The sequence below is a fragment of the Plecotus auritus genome (assembly GCF_963455305.1).
Source record: "Plecotus auritus genome assembly, chromosome: 3".
NCBI classification, from domain to species: domain Eukaryota; kingdom Metazoa; phylum Chordata; class Mammalia; order Chiroptera; family Vespertilionidae; genus Plecotus; species Plecotus auritus.
The window spans coordinates 169,446,884-169,464,768 of record NC_137772.1 but is presented as its reverse complement, the minus strand read 5'-3'; the positions used below and the strand labels follow the sequence as shown (position 1 = coordinate 169,464,768).

At 51.8% G+C, this 17,885-nt stretch overlaps 1 protein-coding gene across 5 annotated transcripts in view; it reads right to left on the bottom strand.

The window, feature by feature from the left end:
- The window catches only part of STAT6 (signal transducer and activator of transcription 6), a 34,474-nt gene that overhangs the window by 1,407 nt on the left and 15,182 nt on the right, over positions 1-17,885 (bottom strand). For 2 of the 5 annotated variants that reach the window (XM_080662586.1, XM_080662587.1), the window contains exons 2-21: positions 9,019-9,155; positions 8,472-8,610; positions 8,055-8,138; positions 7,255-7,393; positions 7,076-7,128; positions 6,722-6,870; positions 6,033-6,164; positions 5,719-5,907; positions 5,350-5,437; positions 5,059-5,181; positions 4,405-4,497; positions 3,895-4,101; positions 2,593-2,687; positions 2,360-2,496; positions 1,886-2,032; positions 1,605-1,668; positions 1,391-1,498; positions 1,106-1,198; positions 275-340; positions 50-178 (exon numbers count right to left, since the gene is read on the bottom strand). In XM_080662586.1, the coding sequence (XP_080518712.1) occupies positions 50-178; positions 275-340; positions 1,106-1,198; positions 1,391-1,498; positions 1,605-1,668; positions 1,886-2,032; positions 2,360-2,496; positions 2,593-2,687; positions 3,895-4,101; positions 4,405-4,497; positions 5,059-5,181; positions 5,350-5,437; positions 5,719-5,907; positions 6,033-6,164; positions 6,722-6,870; positions 7,076-7,128; positions 7,255-7,393; positions 8,055-8,138; positions 8,472-8,610; positions 9,019-9,155 (2,372 nt within the window). Of the gene's footprint in view, positions 1-49; positions 179-274; positions 341-1,105; positions 1,199-1,390; positions 1,499-1,604; positions 1,669-1,885; positions 2,033-2,359; positions 2,497-2,592; positions 2,688-3,894; positions 4,102-4,404; positions 4,498-5,058; positions 5,182-5,349; positions 5,438-5,718; positions 5,908-6,032; positions 6,165-6,721; positions 6,871-7,075; positions 7,129-7,254; positions 7,394-8,054; positions 8,139-8,471; positions 8,611-9,018; positions 9,156-12,596; positions 12,863-13,064; positions 13,248-17,885 lie in introns of those variants that run through there. The other 3 variants (XM_080662585.1, XM_080662584.1, XM_080662588.1) reach the window with 3 other exon arrangements.

Sequence of the window (17,885 nt, the reverse complement as noted above, 5' to 3'; positions counted from 1 at the left end):
ACCCACTCCTCTAGCCCACGCTCAGCCACCACCCCAGGCTGCCACTCACCAGGTGGGCTGAGAGAACCCCCCCACTGGCTGGCTCAAGCAGCTCTCTTCTGCCATGGTCACATCAGAGCAGAGCAGGGGCTCGGGGCTGGACATGGCATGCTCCTGAGGCTGGCACAGCAGCAGACCCCTGCTGGGACCAGAAAAGTGAATGAAATGGTGGTGGGTGGGGGGTGAGGTGGGAGTGAATGGGGCATATGGGGTCAGGATGGGGAATGTCACTCACTGAGGGTGAGATTGGTCAAAGGGCAGGCTCATCTGGTTCAGGTTGGGGGACATCTGCAGGTGAGGTCTGGAAGTAGGAAGAAGGGTACAGTCAGAGAAAGGAGGGCTGAGCAAGAGCTGGGTGTTACAAAGTCAAGACCACTGAGGAATTTTGTACTCCTTATCCTGACTAGAGCAAGCCATCTCTACAATGTGAGCTCAGTCTTTCCATCCATAAAGTGTGTGTTGGGGCCTGGGAGGAGGGGGAGATGGGGACTGGATTAGCTAATTTCTGATGTTTATTTGGACTCTGAACTTTGGTGGTTCTGTTTCCCCCACCTCTACTCCTGGGAGGGAGATGTCATGTCTTGACTAAGAGTAAGTTCCTGAATGTTGCCTGGGGAATGAAAATGTCTAGATCACTTCAAGGCCAAAACAGATGAATAAATAAAAATCAAGATAGCAGATAAGTGACTGTGGATTCCAGGGGCAGAAGAGAGAATACTAATCCCTACATACATAGCCCTTGCTATAAGCCAGGTACTCTGCTCAGCAGTACACATATAATGAACTCATTTAGCCTTTACAATAATCCTATGAGGAAGGTATTATTCACCATTTTACAGATGAGGCACCGCAGTTAAGTAACTTGCCTGAAGTCAGTTAAATAGTAGAGCTGGAATCCAAACCCAGGGAAGTCTGGGTCTTAACCACTGAGGCTCAATGGAGTGAACAGAAGAGACAAAGCTTTTTGCTGCCCCCTTCTCCCAGAAGAGCCTCTCCTAACATTTGAATGTCCATCCCCTTTGCCGCTGGGTATCCCCACCCAATCCCTAAGAGGTTCTTCACTTACTCTGGGAAGGCTGGCAACACATTGACTGATTCTTCCTGGGAGAGGACTTGATATGAAGGGATAGAGTGAGAGTGTGGTGGGTACACCTGGGGCCTGGGGAAAGAAAGCAGAATCCCCTGATGCCAGCTCTTCTTCTGGACACCCCCAGCCCCTGCCTCAGGATGAGGAACTCCTTTCATGGCAAGGAAAATGCCATCCTTCAGTCCCCAGCTCCGGCTCTCCCAGCTGCCCATGCAGAGAGCCTGCCTGCACAGACCACTTCTATTCCCATCTCATGCTCCTTACACCATATCTGGGCTGAGCTGCATGTTCATGGAGTCAGGGGCCATTCTAAGATCATAAGTGGGCAGCATAGTAGACATATGGGCCTCTGGAGCGGGAAGTGGCTGGTCCCTGGAGGAGGGAAGGAGATACCTGTAACTGACAAATTGTTGATGCCGCCACCCCTTCCTGCAAGTAAGCACCAGGCCTTACCCATCATCCTCACCACCACACTCACCTTTCCACAGTCATCTTGATGGTAGCTGGGACGTAACCCCTGCCATCTTTACCTATCTGTTCATCTGTTGTGGGGAGAAAGGAGAGCTATGGAGTGCTCCAGGGTTAGGTTGGAGAGGAGGTGGGAAAGGTGGATATGGCTGATAGGCAAGTGGGAGAAGTGGAGCTACAAAATGGGGCGAGAAGTCAGGGATGACACACAATAGACAGGGAGGGGGCAACTGGAATCAGGGAGGAGGTGGGCAACAGGAAGGGGGGTCAGAACTGCCAGCTCCAGCTCACGCTTGTAATGGCTCCGGAAAGCCTCGTCCTTGGGTTTCTTGGGGTAGAGGTTTTTGAGCTGAGCAAGGTCCCGGATCCGGTCCCCCAGTGAACGGATAGACAGGTCTTTGGCAGAGAATGGCTGGATGTTCTCTATCTGTGGGGAACCTACAATAGGAATGAGACCCTGAGCCACTCCGTCCAGATTTTCTTCCCCTTTCCCAGCCCCCACACAGAACTCAATCTACCAAGGCAAGGAGGAGAGGACCTCCAATGGGGTCCTGGGGCGGGGGGGGGGGGGGGGCACTAATCTCTATCCCCAAAAAGCTCACAGTGAGAAAGTGGAAGTTTTGACCATAGAAGGAAGAAGAAAAGTTGGAACTAAAGAAGAACTTTCTGAAGATCAGAACTGGCATAAGGAAGCTAAAACATTTCCTTCTCAGAAGAAATCGCAGAGGGCACAGGCACAGACAGGACTGGCTGGAGTGACCTCACCATCCTGGCCCCGGATGACGTGGGCAATGGTGATGCCTCCAATCTCTGAGTCACTGAAGCGAAGAAGGAACGTTCCATCAGGCTCATTGAGAAGAAGGTTGGTGACATACTGTTTGCTGATGAAGCCAATGATCAGCCTGGCCAGGATGAAGGAGAGGATGGGGGTGGAGGTACTGGATGTGAAGAGGGAGCTGGAGGTACAGCTGCTCAGACCACCTGGGGCAGAGACTCACCGATCTGACCAGTAGCTCTTGAGACAGCGTTTGGTGAGGTCCAGGACACCATCGAACCACTGCCAAAAGGTGAAGCCACGACCCAGCAGGATCTCCTGTGGGGAAGGGAGGAGCTGGTGTGAGTTCATGAAAGGGCCAGAGCCGGAGCCTGGTTAGGGCAAGTATGGGCTGTGCGTGCCCACATGACAGAGTCACAGGGCTGAGGGACCAAACTGGACCTGAGACCCATCAATGATAACGGCCAATACTCACGTTCACTATTTGCCAGCCATTATTCTAAGCCCTTACCATAAATTAATTTATCTGATCTTTACAAGGTTATGGAAGTAGGTCTTACAGCTATCCCATCTTAGAAATAAAGAATGGGAGCCCAGAAAGGTCAAATAACTTGCCCAGGTCCACATAGCTGGTGAACTCCCACCTTTGCCCAGGAAGTCTGGCCTGGAGTTTCTCATAACCACTATGGTCCACCCGTCCCTAATGAAGCCTGGTGGAGTCCAGAGAAGGCGGCTGCCTGCTGGGTGTGAGTGTCTGGATCCCTTTGCTAACACATTCTCTAGTCATATGGGCTTTTCTCTCTTCCTTTTTTTCTAAGTGAGCAGAACATGACTGCATTTACCCTGCTGGTGGCCAACCAAGACACCCAGATTTCTCCCCGCCCCCCCCCCCCCCCCCCCCCTGTTCTTGTAAGAGACCCAGTTCTGGGCCATCTTATTTTGGAGGGAATAAAATATAGTAGCTATGAGCAAGAGTCAGAAATATGGGGTTTCATCCCAGCTATGCCACTCACCTGCTGGGAGGCCTTAGACACACTACTTAACCCCTCTGAGCAATAGGTTCTTGGTCTATAAAATGATGATAATAGTACCTACCTCAAAGGGATGTTGGAAGGATTAAGTGAGGTAAATATGTGAAGTGCTAAGCACAGTGCCTGGCAGGTAGTAAGCTGTCAGTACATGGTTGCTGATATTACTACATGTCCCTGTGGGATTTCGTCCTGGTTTTTGCAGTAGGAATTGTTTCGCCCTGGGTCAGTTATTTTGAGCTGTGTTTACACACAGTCTGGGTGAGTCATACAAATCACTGGTAAAGAGGGAAGACGGGGTCCCTAATCCAAACCCTGAGAGAAGCCAGAAAACACATCCTCTGGGCTGATGGGATTTCCTGCCATGATAAGGCCTTCCTGATGGATGTGAAAGGACATGGTGAAGACCCCAACAGTCAGTCCCTGGGCAGAGGTTGGGGATACCCTGAAGAGATGAAGAGCTTGGGGGTGGAATGTCCGAAGGACAGGGCAATGACCTTGTTGAACTGTGACCAGGACACAGAACGATGCTGGAAGGTCTCTATGCTGAGGCTGTTGTCATTGAAGATCTTCTGGGCCAAGAAGAGGAAGTGCTCTGGGAGTAGCCCCTGGTTGGTTCCCACCTCAGCCATGAACTTGAGGTTCAGAGTTTCGCACATCTTCTCCCATGGCACCCGCTCAGCCACCACAAAGGGCACACGGTCCTGGGTGAAGGGGAAAGGAGAGGGTGCCTCAGGCGACCACCCTCATTCTTACTCAAGAGGGGCCTTCATTCTTTCCACCTCCCCAAGGCTGCCCCTCCCAGGTGTCCCCCTGAGTTCGCTCACAAAGATGGTGCTTTTCCAACAGTTTAGGGTGCTGCAACATGATATAGTTAAGACCGGTATGAAAAGAGGTCAGAAGTGCATGAGAAGTTAAGATCACTACCATTTGAACATGCCTGCTAACCCACCAGCCTGTACCCCATCCTCATGTTAGAGCCCCCTCCCCCCTCAGTCTTTCCTCACCATCTCAGAGAAGGCATTGTCCCACAAGATGGTGGCTTTGGCATTGTTGTCTTGGTTGCCGTGGACGATGACCACCAGGGGCAGAGATAGAGCCTAAGGGGGTGAGGAGAGGGGGTTCTTCGTATTGGGGCAAGGGGCTTCCTTAGAGAGCTGGCTCTGAGGGGGAAGCTTTGAACTCACATAACATAGTTAAAAGATCATGGCATGTTTTCAAAAGCTTTCTAAAGCTCAATTAGGGCCTTACTATAGAGAAGTGATTGTGAGCCAGTGCCATGGGGCAGACCTCCAGGTTTCCAATGCCAGCTCCAACACTTAGTAGCTGTGTGACTTGGGCAAATTGCTCAATCTCTGTCTCAGTGTCCTCATCTGTGAAATGAGGCTAGTAATACCACCCTCCTCATAATGTTATTGTGAGCACTGTGTGTGTGTCACTTAAAACAGTGACCTGGTCTATTAAAAGGTGCTAGTTGCTACTACACTGTTATTCCACGGTATGTGCACTCCGTGTTCTTGCTCCTCCCCGTGCATCCTGGAATGAGTGACAAACTCAGAGGGTATGAGGCAATCATGAAAGTATGGGGATTGAGGGCCCCAGTGTGTAGCATGGCGGGGCCCTGGGGTCCCAGACTGGACAGGGCTGGGGCCTTGGTTCACCTGGAGCTGGATGGGAAGTTTGTTGGGGCCAAGTATGAAGCTGGTAGAAAAAAGCACAGCACACTTCTCCTCAGTGACTGATTCAGTGCCCTTCCGCTCACACCGCTTGATTTTTTTCAGAAGCTGCAGGAGGGGGTGAGGGAGAGCAGGAGTGAGGACAGAAACTCCTGGGCCCCCAACACCCTCTCCAAGGAGAGTTCCATAGTCTAAGGATCCTCCTCATTCCCCGCCTCGTGCCCACCCCCCCCCCCCCCCCCCACACACACACACACTGCTTCCTGAAGCACTCACCAGGTTCTTGAACAGGGCGGAGCAGCAGTTCCCAGAACCAATGTTCTCGAAGGGCACGGTGTTGTTGGTGATCTCCCCAGAGCTTTCCCTGCCAGGGGAGGTCAGAGAGTGAGTGGGCTGGACCAGGTGTGGAGAGGAGCTTGAGTCCACGGGTGAATGTTGTGGACTTCCGGCTCCACATCTCCATTTCCCTGCCTGGGTTCTTAAGTGAGGCAGCCCGTCTAGGCCAAATCACGATGCCGCCCCCACCCTATTCCAACACTGATTCCACCCTCCTCTTCTGCCTTGATCATTCATCCCATGGCCCTCCCTCCCTCCTGAAGGTGCCAGTCCCCCAAGCTCCTCTGGCCTTTGCCAACCCCAGCTTACACTCCAGCCCCAGGCCCCTGGGGGTTGCTCAGCTCCCTCGCCTGCTTCTCAGTCACCATGTCGGCCCTGACCAGTGGAAACTTGGCAGAGTTCCCCAGGAACCATAGACCCAGCAGGAATCGAACTCCAGCCTGAAACTTGGTCTGAGTTTTCAGAACCTGAGGGGGCTGCTTCTCCACGAGGAAGGAGCTGGGAGGAGGGAGGACAATGGGGTATTAGCAGCAGGGGTCCCTCCCCGGGAGTCCTCCCCACAACTCTAACCCTCTTTCTTCCTTGGGTCTGCTCTAGGCCAGGCTGGGGCTCACAGGGCATACCTGGTGACGAGGGTTCGCAGGACTTCATCCAGCCGGTTAATCAGTGCTGCCCGGGTCTTGGGCTCAAGCTCCCCACTAGCTGCCCCCACCTCCTGCTGCAGCTGGGAATAAATGTCCACCAGGCTCTCACACCTGGGGGCAGGACAGTGGTCAGGGGGCACAGGATTCAGGCTACCTGCTCTGGCCGAGAAGCCCTGTCCTTAAGCCCAGGAAGAAAGCAGAATAATGTGTGTAGAGGGGTGCGATGGACCATGGGTGTGGCTGCCAGCACCTGGGCTGCAAGGGCTCTGGGTGGGAGCTTCCTGTGGAAACCCAGCTGCCTCTTCCCCAGGGCTCTGATACCCAGATCAGCTGCCAGCATGTATGGTGCTTTTGTACAAGTTAAAAGATGCTCTACCCAATAGGCCGAATAGAAAAAGAATTCCCATTGCCCTGGGCATGGGGCTTGAAGAGAAAAGTGTGGGTTGGAAGAACTCCCACTTGTGCCCCTTTGACCGGGCGTACTTGTGCAGGACACGCTCTGAACAACAGGGTGCATAGCTCTGCCAGGACTGGTTTCTCTGAGTCTTGGCCCACTGCAAGGCCCTCTTGCCTGGCTTTTTCTCTCTCACACCTGTGGGTCCTCCAGCAGAAACAGCAGGTGCCTGCCGACCCCCAGCCCTTTCCCTTCCCGTCAGCCCTGCCCCAACCTCTCCTGTAGTTGGGTCAGGTTCTCATCAAAGGGTGCGCCATTCCCTGCCAGCTGCTGCTGCCGTTTCCAAATCTGGATCCTCTTCAGCACCAGGGCCTGGGCAGCCTCCAGCTCCCCAACAGTCTCCTGCAGCAACGTGGCCAGGGCCTGCGGGCACGAAGGGCCTGAGCCAGGACTACACACAGCTCCTCACCCAGCTCCTGAGGAAAGAACTATCTTTCTCCCTCTCTGGCATTCTCTCACCCCACCTCAGTCTGCCTTTCTAGGGCCTAATCTCCATTACTTCAAGGATTTGAGATCCCTCAAAGATTGCACTTTGAGCTCAAGCTCCCCCTCTCAGTCCATTACTCACCTCACTTGGCCCAGTCCCATTAGCAGAAGTTTCTATCAAGCTGTGCAGAGACACTGAGGGTAGGGGCAGAAATCAGGGGGACAGAGCGATTTGAGGTTCAGTCACAGTTACGGTCTAAGAGGAAATCACTCCCACACACTCCCCCAAGCCCTCTTAGGGCTCCAGGCCCAGGTTCCCACCTTGGCCAGCCTCAGCCTCCTGCTTCAGGGCTTCTCGGAGAAGGCAGGTTTCCCCCACTCGGTGTCGCAGCCTCTGCAGGGCTGTGTTAAACTTGAGTTCCTCCTGCTTCCAGTGGAAGGACATTGGCAGGTGGCGGAACTGCACAAGAGGGACAGATGTCAACAACTGTAACACTCTGCCCTAGCTGGTGTGACTCAGTGGTTACAGCGTCGGCCTATGGCACTGAAGGGTCGTGGGTTCGATTCCCGGTCAAGGGCAGGTACCTGGGTTGCAGGTGTGCGTGTGGGAGGCAACTAATTGATGTGTCTTTTTCACGTTAATGACTCTCTTTCTTCCTCCCTCCCTCCTCCTACTTTCTCTAAAAATTATTGGAAAAAATATCCTCAGTGAGGATTAACAAACACACACACACACACACACAAAAAGAACTGTAACACTGCCCATTCCTCTCCTTGGCCTCCACTCTGTAAAGGGGTGCCTGCTGCCATGCTCTGCAGAAAAGAGAGACCACTTCCCTTGTCTCCCCTTTGACAGCGCTTCCCGACCTTTTGGAATCTCCCAAAGATAAGACCTCTCTCCTTGCTCCTTGCTCTCCTCCCAGGCCTCACTACCCCCATCCCTCATCTGAAGTTTCCCTGAGCTAGGCTTGGGGTTCACTCTGACCCTAGGAGCCTCCTTTAGTCATCCCAGGCCTAGAACACTGAGCCTTGCCTGAAGTTCAAATTCCTTCTAGTTTCTCATGGTTTAAGCCAATGTTCTAGGGAATTGAGTTGGGGTGGGAGATGGGGTGTCACAATACCTGCTCCATAACAGCTTTTTTCTCCCCTTGAAGTATTTGTCTGAAAGTGGCCACCAGCTTCAGGGGGTCCCTCTGATATATGCTCTATAGAAATGAATGGTGGTAGACAGAGTTAGCCTGGCTCTTACTCATGTCAGTCTCCCCTTCTAATCCCCCACCTCAATTCACACACACACACACACACACACACACACACACACACACACACACACACTGAAAGGCAACACAGCTGTAGACTCCAGAAGTTTTCCTGCATTTGCATGCTTTTAAAATCGAATTTGCATGCTAGCTAACAGCTAACCATAGGAACACCAATTTGTTTCCAGCGTCCAACCAATTTTCTTTCAGCAGCCAGTGCTCACCCCAGCTCCACCCCAGCCCCACTCCAGCCTTGTCCCCGCCCCCTGCTGCCCCCACCTCCAGGGTGCTGATATGCTGCAAGATGGCGCTCCCCTCCCCCTGCTTTCTGGCGGAGGCCTGAAGATGCTGGACAGTGGCGGAAAGTAGGGTGCTGGCCTTGTTGCAGCAGAAGGCATCTGAGCCGACCAGGAACTCCCTGTGGGAAGATCAGGATGAGGAGGCCTTGAGTCAGGGCTTCATCAGCTCTACTGACCCTCCACCCCACAGCAAACAGCTCAGTGGCTCCTTCCTCTACTGTTCTCTCCATCCAGGCCCTCTGCAGCCCTCATCATGCCTTGTTCCCCAATCTTCCGGCTGTGATAGGAAGTGCCCTTGCCTCAGCCCTGACCTTCCTCCTCTTTGGTCCAGCCTCCTAAAGGGTAGGGGATTCCAGGTGTCAACATGCATAGTCTGGCTAATGCGACACAGACTCCCTGCTAAATATGGGTTCCTGCACATCAAATAATGGGTCCCAAGTCCTGAAATGGTGCAGAGAAAAGCTAATTAAAGGGAAAGTGGGTGAGGAAGGACCTGAGGGACTAACATGGGGGCAGCAGGGACTCACCAGGGCTGTTTCTCCAGCCAGTCACCCAGGAGATGCCGCAGGTGTTGGGGAAAGTCGATGTAGAGCTGCTGCAGTTTTTCTGGGGGTATCTGGGAAACCAACCCCCACAGAGACATGATCTGGGGTTTGGAGGGCATCTGGAGGAAAGGAACAGGCCACTCTGAGAAGTGCCCAAGGAAGGTGACCTATGTCCTGGGTCAGCCAGGGACCTCCTGGAGATAGCTCTCCCAGAGATCACCCCACTGTCACTCACAGCCAGACCACCTCAAACCAGGGACACTTTTGGTCAGTGTCTGAGACAAGGTGAACCCTTCAATGGTAGACACAGGGTGATGGAGCTGTAGGTGGAGGCGTGGGGAGACAGGAGAGATCGGCATTAGGGAAAGCTCTCTGAGAGGAGGCAGAGGACTTAGGTTGCAGCTCCAGACCTGGATCTGGTTCTGTGGGCAAGGAACCTCCTCTCCGTGGGCCTCAATCTTCTCATCTATAACATATGATGCTTGGATAGGGGCAGAACTTTCCAAACTCTTTAAAGGAATAGTTTTAATATTTTTAATCCAAATTATATAACAGGTATAAAATCAGAGTTTTTTGGGTTAATCCTCACCTGAGGACATTTTCCCCACAATGGTTTTTAGAGAGTGGAAGGGAAAGAAAGAGACAGAGAGAAACATCAATGTGAGAGAGACACATCAATTGGTAGCCTTAGCCTTCGCACACACCCTGACTAGGGCCGGGGATGAGGTACATGCCCTTGACCAGAATCGAACCCGGGACCCTCAGTCTGCAGGCCGACGCTCTTTCCACTGAGCCAAACCAGCTAGGGCAAAATCGGAGTTTTGAAAGCAAATGTGGTAGGCCTGGAACTCTACTGTTTCTTCCTGCCTCTCCCCACCTCCTGACACCAAATATGACCCTGAGAAACCCCTCAAAATTCCAGGGTTCCATGAGATAATTTGAAAACTAGCCAGCAAGATAATGAAGAAGAGGATGGTGGAGCAATAGTAGCTATCATTTATTAAGCACTCACTATATATGAGGCATTGCCTGTTATCTCATTAGAACCTCACAACAACTTTTTAAATATATAATTATCTCCTTTCATAGATGAAGAACCCATTCTCTTATATGCATACTAGAGGCTCGGTGCACAAAACTGTGCACTCGGTGGGGGGAGGGGGTCTCTCAGCTCAGCCTTGCAGTCCAGGAGCCCTTGGGGATGTCTGATTGAAGGCTTAGGCTTACACCTGGGGAGTGGGCCTAAGCCTTCAGTCGGACATCATTAGCGTTGCTTTGGAGGCGGGAGACACTCCCATCACCGCCACTGTGCTCGCCAGCCGTGAGCCTGGCTTCTGGCTGAGCAGCTCTCCCCTTGTGGGAGTGCACTGACCACCAGGGGGGCAGCTCCCAAGTTAAGTGTCTGCCCCCTGGTGGTCAGTGCACATCATAGCAAGCGGTTGTTCTGCCCATTCGGTTGCTTTGCATATTAGCCTTTTATTATATAGGATATGCATAGCCCATGGACAGACAATAGTGTGGGGAAGGCCTGGGGAGGGGGTAGGAGCAGGGTTGAGGGGGTCAATGGGCAGAAAAAAAGGGGGACATTTGTAATACTTTCAACAATAAAGATAATTTAAAAAAGAAAGAAACCAAGTCTCAAGGAGGTTCTCTAACTGCCCAAGACCCTCAGCAAGCACATTTGGAATCAGTATTTAAATCCAAGTGGGGATTAACTATCACACTGCACTATTAGGATCCCTTCCAGATCCAAATCCCATCATCCTGAGGAGCAGGGCTGAGGGAGGAAGGTTGAAGAAGGGGAGATGGAGCAAAGAGGAAAGTAGGGAGAACTCAAGAAGAAGGTGGGATAATGGAGAAAAGTGGGGTTGATAAGCCTGGAATAAAGCGTTTAAAAGAGTGGGAGAGGATGCTAGAAGGTTGGCTAGAAGGCCAAGGACAGAGAAGAAAAGAGAGGAAAGGAGGAGATGGGAGAAGTAGGGGAGATGTTTATGGCCTCTTTTCTGAGTGGGGTGCAGGGTAGGGTAAGTATACCAGTAGTTTCCCAGGGGTCTCTCAGTTCATGTTTTTGTAATGTTCTTCTTCTCCTAGAGGTGAGGGAGAAGAAGGGGATGGAAACTCCCTGGGTCTCCCCCAGCTCAATAACCCCAAACCTTCCTGTTGCACTTTTAGCCTCTCCCTTCTCCCAGGACTCCCAAAGAGATAGAGAGCAGAGGAGCCTCTTCTCTGAAGATTCCTGCTTCAAGACCCTCCCCCCAACCCCAGTCCCGCTCCTCCTCCAGCTCTTTTTTTCCCAAAAGTATAATCCTCTTGCCCTCCTGTCCCCCTCCTCTCTTTTCTCCCCAAAGCAGAATTCCGCGCTCTCCCCCCCTCCCCCGTACCCCCCCCCCCCCCCCCCGCTTGCTCAGGGTCCTCCAATAGGCCCTTCTCTATTCACCCTTTGGGGTGGGGTACATTTTGGTCTGTTTCAAATTCAAGGGAAGACTCTATTCCTTCTCTCTTCCTCTCATGTTTCTCATGGAGCTAAGACTTTGACCCTCTACCCCTACCCTATTGAGAATTGAGGTGATTCCTAAGTCATGGACCAGCCTCCTGGCCTGGTCCTGGCTTCAAATCTCCTCTCCTACTCCATCCTCAGACACCAGGAGGCCGCACTTTCCCCCACTCAAATCCAAGAATAAGGCTGGGTCCATTGGCTAGTCAGCAGGGGAGCACCATCTGTTTAAAGCCCCCTAAAGACTGTCAGGGACCCAGGAGCCACGGCCTGAAGGGGTGGGGCCAATATTCCCTTCCAAACCGAGAAGAAAAACCCCATGTCCAGGATTCTCATCACCTGCTTCGAGGCCTACATCTGTTCTCCTCAACCCCTACATTCCCTAGTCCTCTGATCGCCCCAGACCACAGGATCAAAAGTCAACAGAGCTTCTCTAGTTGCCCAATGTGTGTATGTGGCGGTGGGGGCGGGGAGGGGGGAGGGAGGCGGAGCCAGTTCAGCACGAGGAAGGTTAACCCTGCGCCGCCGGGAAATCTCGGCGTCTACAGCAGCCAAGCGTGGAGCAGTTTTGAGGGGGAAATTCCCCCTCTTCTGGGGCACCATGAGGTCTATATCTAGGGCTCGCTCATCCCCCAGTTCCTGAACAGGAACCTTCGTTGGGAAAAAGGATAGGGGTTTGTCAAGGACCCACTAGCATCAACCTTCCAGGGAGGGGCAGCTACTTCCCCCAACACACACACGCAGCGGTCAGGGGACACCACCTTGCCCTCCTTCCCCAGACTTTACTACAGTTCCTGGTGGTGGCGGTGGCGGGGATGGGAAAAGTGTCCCAAGGCGGGGAGGTAGGAGTGCTGGGCCTGTACCCATTCCGGATTCATCTGAGATTCGAAACTGCCCAAACCCAGTACCACCAGCGACCAACACCAACTGAAACAGTTTCCTGGGGACCGTCCACCCTGCCAAGGGGAGGATCCTCAGATGCCCGGGCTAATCCCCCACCCGCCACTCACACACACTGGAAGTCAGAGGCCCCCCCACCCTCCCATCCTCGGAGGCATCCCCTCACCTTGGCAACCTCTCTGCTGTCTTCTCCCTCTCTGGGCAGGCACTGCAAGGCCATGGGTCTGTAGCTCTGTCCAGCGAGTTCAGGGCTGGCCTTGCTAGCACCCGCCCTCCACCACCACCACTACCAAAAAGAAAACACACACACACACACACACACACACACACACACACACACACACACACTCCTCTCTCCCTCGTCCTTCCTCCTCAGTGTAAGCAGTGGCTGCCCCAGCCTGCTGTTTCCGGCTTCTCTGTCTACCCAGGTCCCTCCCTGGAGCTCTGACGACACAGAGAAGAGAAAGTAGGCTGGAGGAGGAAGAGGAAGAAAGTGGGTGAGTGTGTGTACCTCCTGTGCCAAGTGGGGGGACACAGGACTGGGGCTTGGGGCCCTTGGGCCTGGCTGGAGCAGAAACTGATCCCCACTTACTCTGTTCCCTCAAAAGTGATAAACTTTTCTCAAGAAAGTCACCTAATATCAAGCAGACACATGCCGCCCCAAACTGCCTCTCCCATACTCAGACTTTCACAGGGACTCCAGCGTTGGGGCTCACGAGGGACGGGGCTCCCGGGCGCCTCTTGAAAAGCAAGTCCCTCTGGGCTCTGCACTCCCTCCAGTGGAGGACCCTGAAGAGCAGCAGGGGAGCTCGGCCCTGGAAGGAACGCCTAGGTCCCCCTCCCTTTTTGGCAGGGAACGCCTTAGAGGTCGCGTGACCACTGATGGGAGGGAATGCGGGGGGGGGGGGGGGCACCCCAAGGTCAGAATTCTGGAAAACTCCAGAGTGCCTCCGACTGCCCCCTCCTCACAGGGTGCTACTTGTCAGACCCTGGTGGGAGTGGGAGTGGGCGTGGGCTGGAGTTGGTGCCTGCAGATTCCCAAGGGACAAGTTGGAATACGAATCTGCTGTGCAGCCTTGTGAAGTTCCTGTTTCTGGAGTAAACACTGAGACACACCCAGAAACAAACACACATGAGCAACTCCCTGGCCACAGACCACACACATATGCTTACACACATGCAGGCAGGTTTACAGACATGTCAGCGCTCAGAGCCACATATAGCCACAGGAGACACATACGCAAGGCTTGCTCAGCTTCTGAGTCATCATCATAAATAATGGGTAATTTCTGCAGCTTTTGCTGGAGGAGGAGCTGGAGGGGGTCAAGAGACCTAGAGAGGCCTTCACGCTCCCAAACCTGAGAGACAGTGGTATGTGGAAAGGATGGTCCCTGGGGGATCCCAGAAGTGGGAGGAAGTTTCTACTCCCCCTGCCCCCACCCCTTCCTAAACAGGGCAGGGCTGAGGGGTCAAAGCTAGGCCTATGCTGCCCCCTGGTGTCTGAACTGATACCTAGCATTCAGCTCCATGTGGATGGGCATGAGTGTTCAAGAACTCAGAATGTGTGGGCTCAGCCAGGCAAGAGAGTAGCCGTTAAGAACTGGGACTCTTTCGCTGGCTGGTTTGGCTCAGTGGATAGAGCGTCGACCTGTGGACTGAAGGGTCCCAGGTTTGATTCTGGTCAAGGGCACATGCCGGGGTTGCCGACTCGATCCCCAGTAGGGGGCGTGCAGGAAGCAACAGCAGACCAATGATTCTCTCTCATCATTGATGTTTCTATCTTTCTCCCTCTCCCTTCCTCTCTGAAACCAATAATAATAATGGGACTCTGGAAACAGGCTGCTTGGGTTCAGATCTTGAAAGCACTGTTAACTGCACAATTCTGGGCCATTTACTCTTTGTGCTTCAGTTTTGTCATCTGTAAAATGGAACAAATAATACTCTTAACTCATCAGGTTGTAGGAATAAAATGTGATAAAACATGTGAAGGCTTAGAACAGGGCCTGGGACATAGTAAACATTAGGCCCTGTTTGTATGGCCCAGGAAGGCAGCAGGGCCTCCATCCTACACAGGGGTCCCTGGTTTGGGGGTAATATTAGCTCCACTAAGACAAAGCCTATTGGAGGTATGTGTGTTGATTGTGTCTGGAAGGCAGTGAATTGAAAAGGAGGGGAAGCAGGGGTGGAGTTGGCCAGCAGGAGATCTGTCCTAGGTTCACGGTGTGTGCACATAGGCACGCACAGCACACATAGTTTGTAAGTGCTCCCAGCTGCCCACTCTGCCTGCAGATATCCACAGACAGTGGCTGAATTCAGGCTTCATCAACTAAGGGTCTCAGAAGGTCCAAGTTCCCCCGAAGTTTTGCAAGAGAAGGGGAGGAGTGAATGCAGTCTCTAACTTTGCCTCCTTTCGGGGGTAGGAAGGTGAGGAGCAAATACTGGTAGGAAAACAACATTTATTGTCACACTCTCCAACTGATTCCACTGATGGGGATGCTGTGAGGTCATGGAAAGAACCCAGAATTTAGAAGCAAATCAGCTTGGGTCTGATTTAGTTTGGACTTTGTGTCAACCCCTTAAATAGAGACAATAGTTACATCTACTTTACATGGACTAGGCTAGGGAAGTGTTTAGGATGCAAAATTTAAAGAGGCACTCATCTTCAGGTTGTGCAATTGCAGTGTTGGCTAGACTGTCAGTAATGACACTCCCACTTGCATGACCCTGAGAGTGAGTGCCATACTTGCCACACCCTCCTCCAGGTCCTACCATCCACCAAGTGGCTAGTAAGATTGCACAAAAGAAAGCATAGGAAAAAAAGACGTTTGTGGTCAGTGCACTGCCCACAAAGTTTGTGGTCAGTTGCAACCCAACTGAATCACAAAATCAATTTGGTGAGTGTATTAATTTGCTGGGGCTGCCATAACAGAACACCACAAACTGGGCGGCTTAAATGACAGAAATTTATTGTCTCGCAGTACTAGAGGCTAGAAGTCCAAGATCCAGGTGCCGGGAGGGTTGGTCTCTTCAGAGGGCTGTGAGAGAGAATCTGTTCCAGGCCTCTCCCCTGGGCTTGCAGATGGCCGTCTTCATGTTCAAGTGGTGCGAGTCTATCTCCAAATGTCCCCTTTTTGCTAAGGACGCCAATTGGATTGGATTAGGACCCAACCTAATGGCCTCATCTTAATGTGATTACCTCTGTAAAGGCCGTATCTCCAAATAAGGCCACATCCTGAGGTACTGGGGGTACCTTATAAGAATATGAATTTTCGCTCTAACCAGTTTGGCTCAGTGGATAGAGCGTCGGCCTGTGGACTGAAGGGTCCCAGATTCGATTCTGGTCAAGGGCGTGTACCTTGGTTGCAGGCACATCCCCAGTAGCGAGTGTGCAAGAGGCAGCTGATTGATGTTTCTCTCTCATCGATGTTTCTAGCTCTCTATCCCTCTCCTTTCCTCTCTGTAAAAACTCAAAAAAATATATTTAAAAAAATACCAGAATGTATCACACAAAGAAGTAAGGATAAGTAGTGTTTAATGAAACTTGCTTGTTTTATATATGTATTTGAGTTCTAGGTCTTGATGTAAAAGACATTTCAGTGCAGGCTGTGAGCTGTCTTTTTTTAAGCATCATTTGGATGTTGGTTACCACCACAAATTGCTTTGCATTGCTTTTTAATTATTTTATGGGTACATCCTTCTCTGACAAGAACATAAGCTCCTGGAGGACAGGGGATCATCTTATCTTGTAAACACTGCTGTGTAGCTAGAGAAGACAACATTTTTTCTTGCCAGTAAATACAAGGACTACCATTTAGTGAGTATTTACTGTGTACCTGGCGCTGGGCTAAATGTTTTACATACACACTCTTACATGAGGACTAAACTTAATGATGATGGCAGGAGTTCAGTACATTACACAGACAACACGAGTGGGTGCCATGTTCAGGTGCACTGGGCAGCAGGCTGGGATTTGTGGAGGACTGAGGGATAAAAGGAAAAGGTCACAGAAGAAATGTGGGAAGCAGCTGTGGGCCCCTAGCCAGTTCTGTCTCTCAGACTTTGGCCATTGTCCCAAAATTTCCATCCACCTCGATACCAACCCACCACCTAGGTTAGAGCAAACAGAGGCCCTCAGTTGGAAACTCCCTCTGCTTCCTGCTCCTGGCCAACAGACATGCTCATCAGCACCTGTGCCTTCCCTCAGGCTTGGAGGAGAGGGTATCCCTGCCCTTGCCCAAGGCATGTTCCTCCACCTGTGCTCAGGGCCCCTCCCTTCTGCTTCTCCAAGCACAGTTCCATTCATTGTATCCTCGATCCTACAAATCTGCAACGTCTCATTTCTAATTATTATAGCACTAGAGGCCTGAAATTCATGCACTTGCAGGGGTCCCTCAGCACGGCCTGTGCCCTCTTACAGTCCAGGAGCCACTGGGGGATGTCTGACTGCCGGCTTAGGCCCGCTCCCCCTGGGGAGCGGGCCTAAGCCGGCAGTCAGACATCCTTAGTGCCTAAGCCGGCAGTCAGACATCCTTAGCGCTGCTGCGGAGGCCGGAGAGGCTCCCACCACCGCTGCTGTGCTTGCCAGCTGTGAGCCCAGCTCAGGAATTCTGGCTGAGCGGCAGTCCCCCTGTGGGAGCACACTGACCACCAGGGGGCAGCTCCTGCATTGAACATCTGCCCCCTGGTGGTCAGTGTGCATCATAGCAACTGGTTGTTCCACCGTATGGTCAATTTGCATATTAGCCTTTTATTATATAGGATTTTACCTTCAGCATATAAACATGTTCAAATCTCTCCCACCTTAAAAAAAAAAAAAGTATAGTAAGCAAACAAAACAAATCTGCCCAGAATCTATGTCCAGTTGATTTAACAAAAATTTGTTAGGTGTCTGTTCTTAGGCTCTTAAAGCTGAGAGGGGGAGTCTGATTAGTTAACAGTGATACTATAGGACAATCTGGACTATGACTCTAGTGAAGCACAGGGTGCTGTGGGAGTACATAGGAGGGGCACCTAGACTAAGTAAAGAATAGGGGAGACCAGGAAGGTCTTCCTGGAGGAGGTGATGCCCAAACTAAATCTTGAAGGAAAAATAGTAGTTATTTAGGCAAAGAACAAGAGAAGAGTTAAACCGGAAAGATGATCTAGCATATGCAAAAGCATGGATACTATGGGAGCATAGTACCTTCTAGAAATGGGTAGTAGTCGGGAATGGGGAGCATTAGAGGACTTAGAGTAGGTGCGTAATATGATGAGATTTAGTAGAGAGACCTCCCTAGCTGTAATGTAGAGGAGGATTTAAAGTGTAAATCTGAAGCCAGGAGAACAATTCAGATGGAGGAGACCATTTAGTGAAGGAATAGAGGTGAGGCCATGAGGAACAGAGGCTGGTTTAAGAAAAAAAGTAAAGACATGTGGAGCCAGTGGGTAAGGAAAGAACAGAGTCAAGGAACTAAAA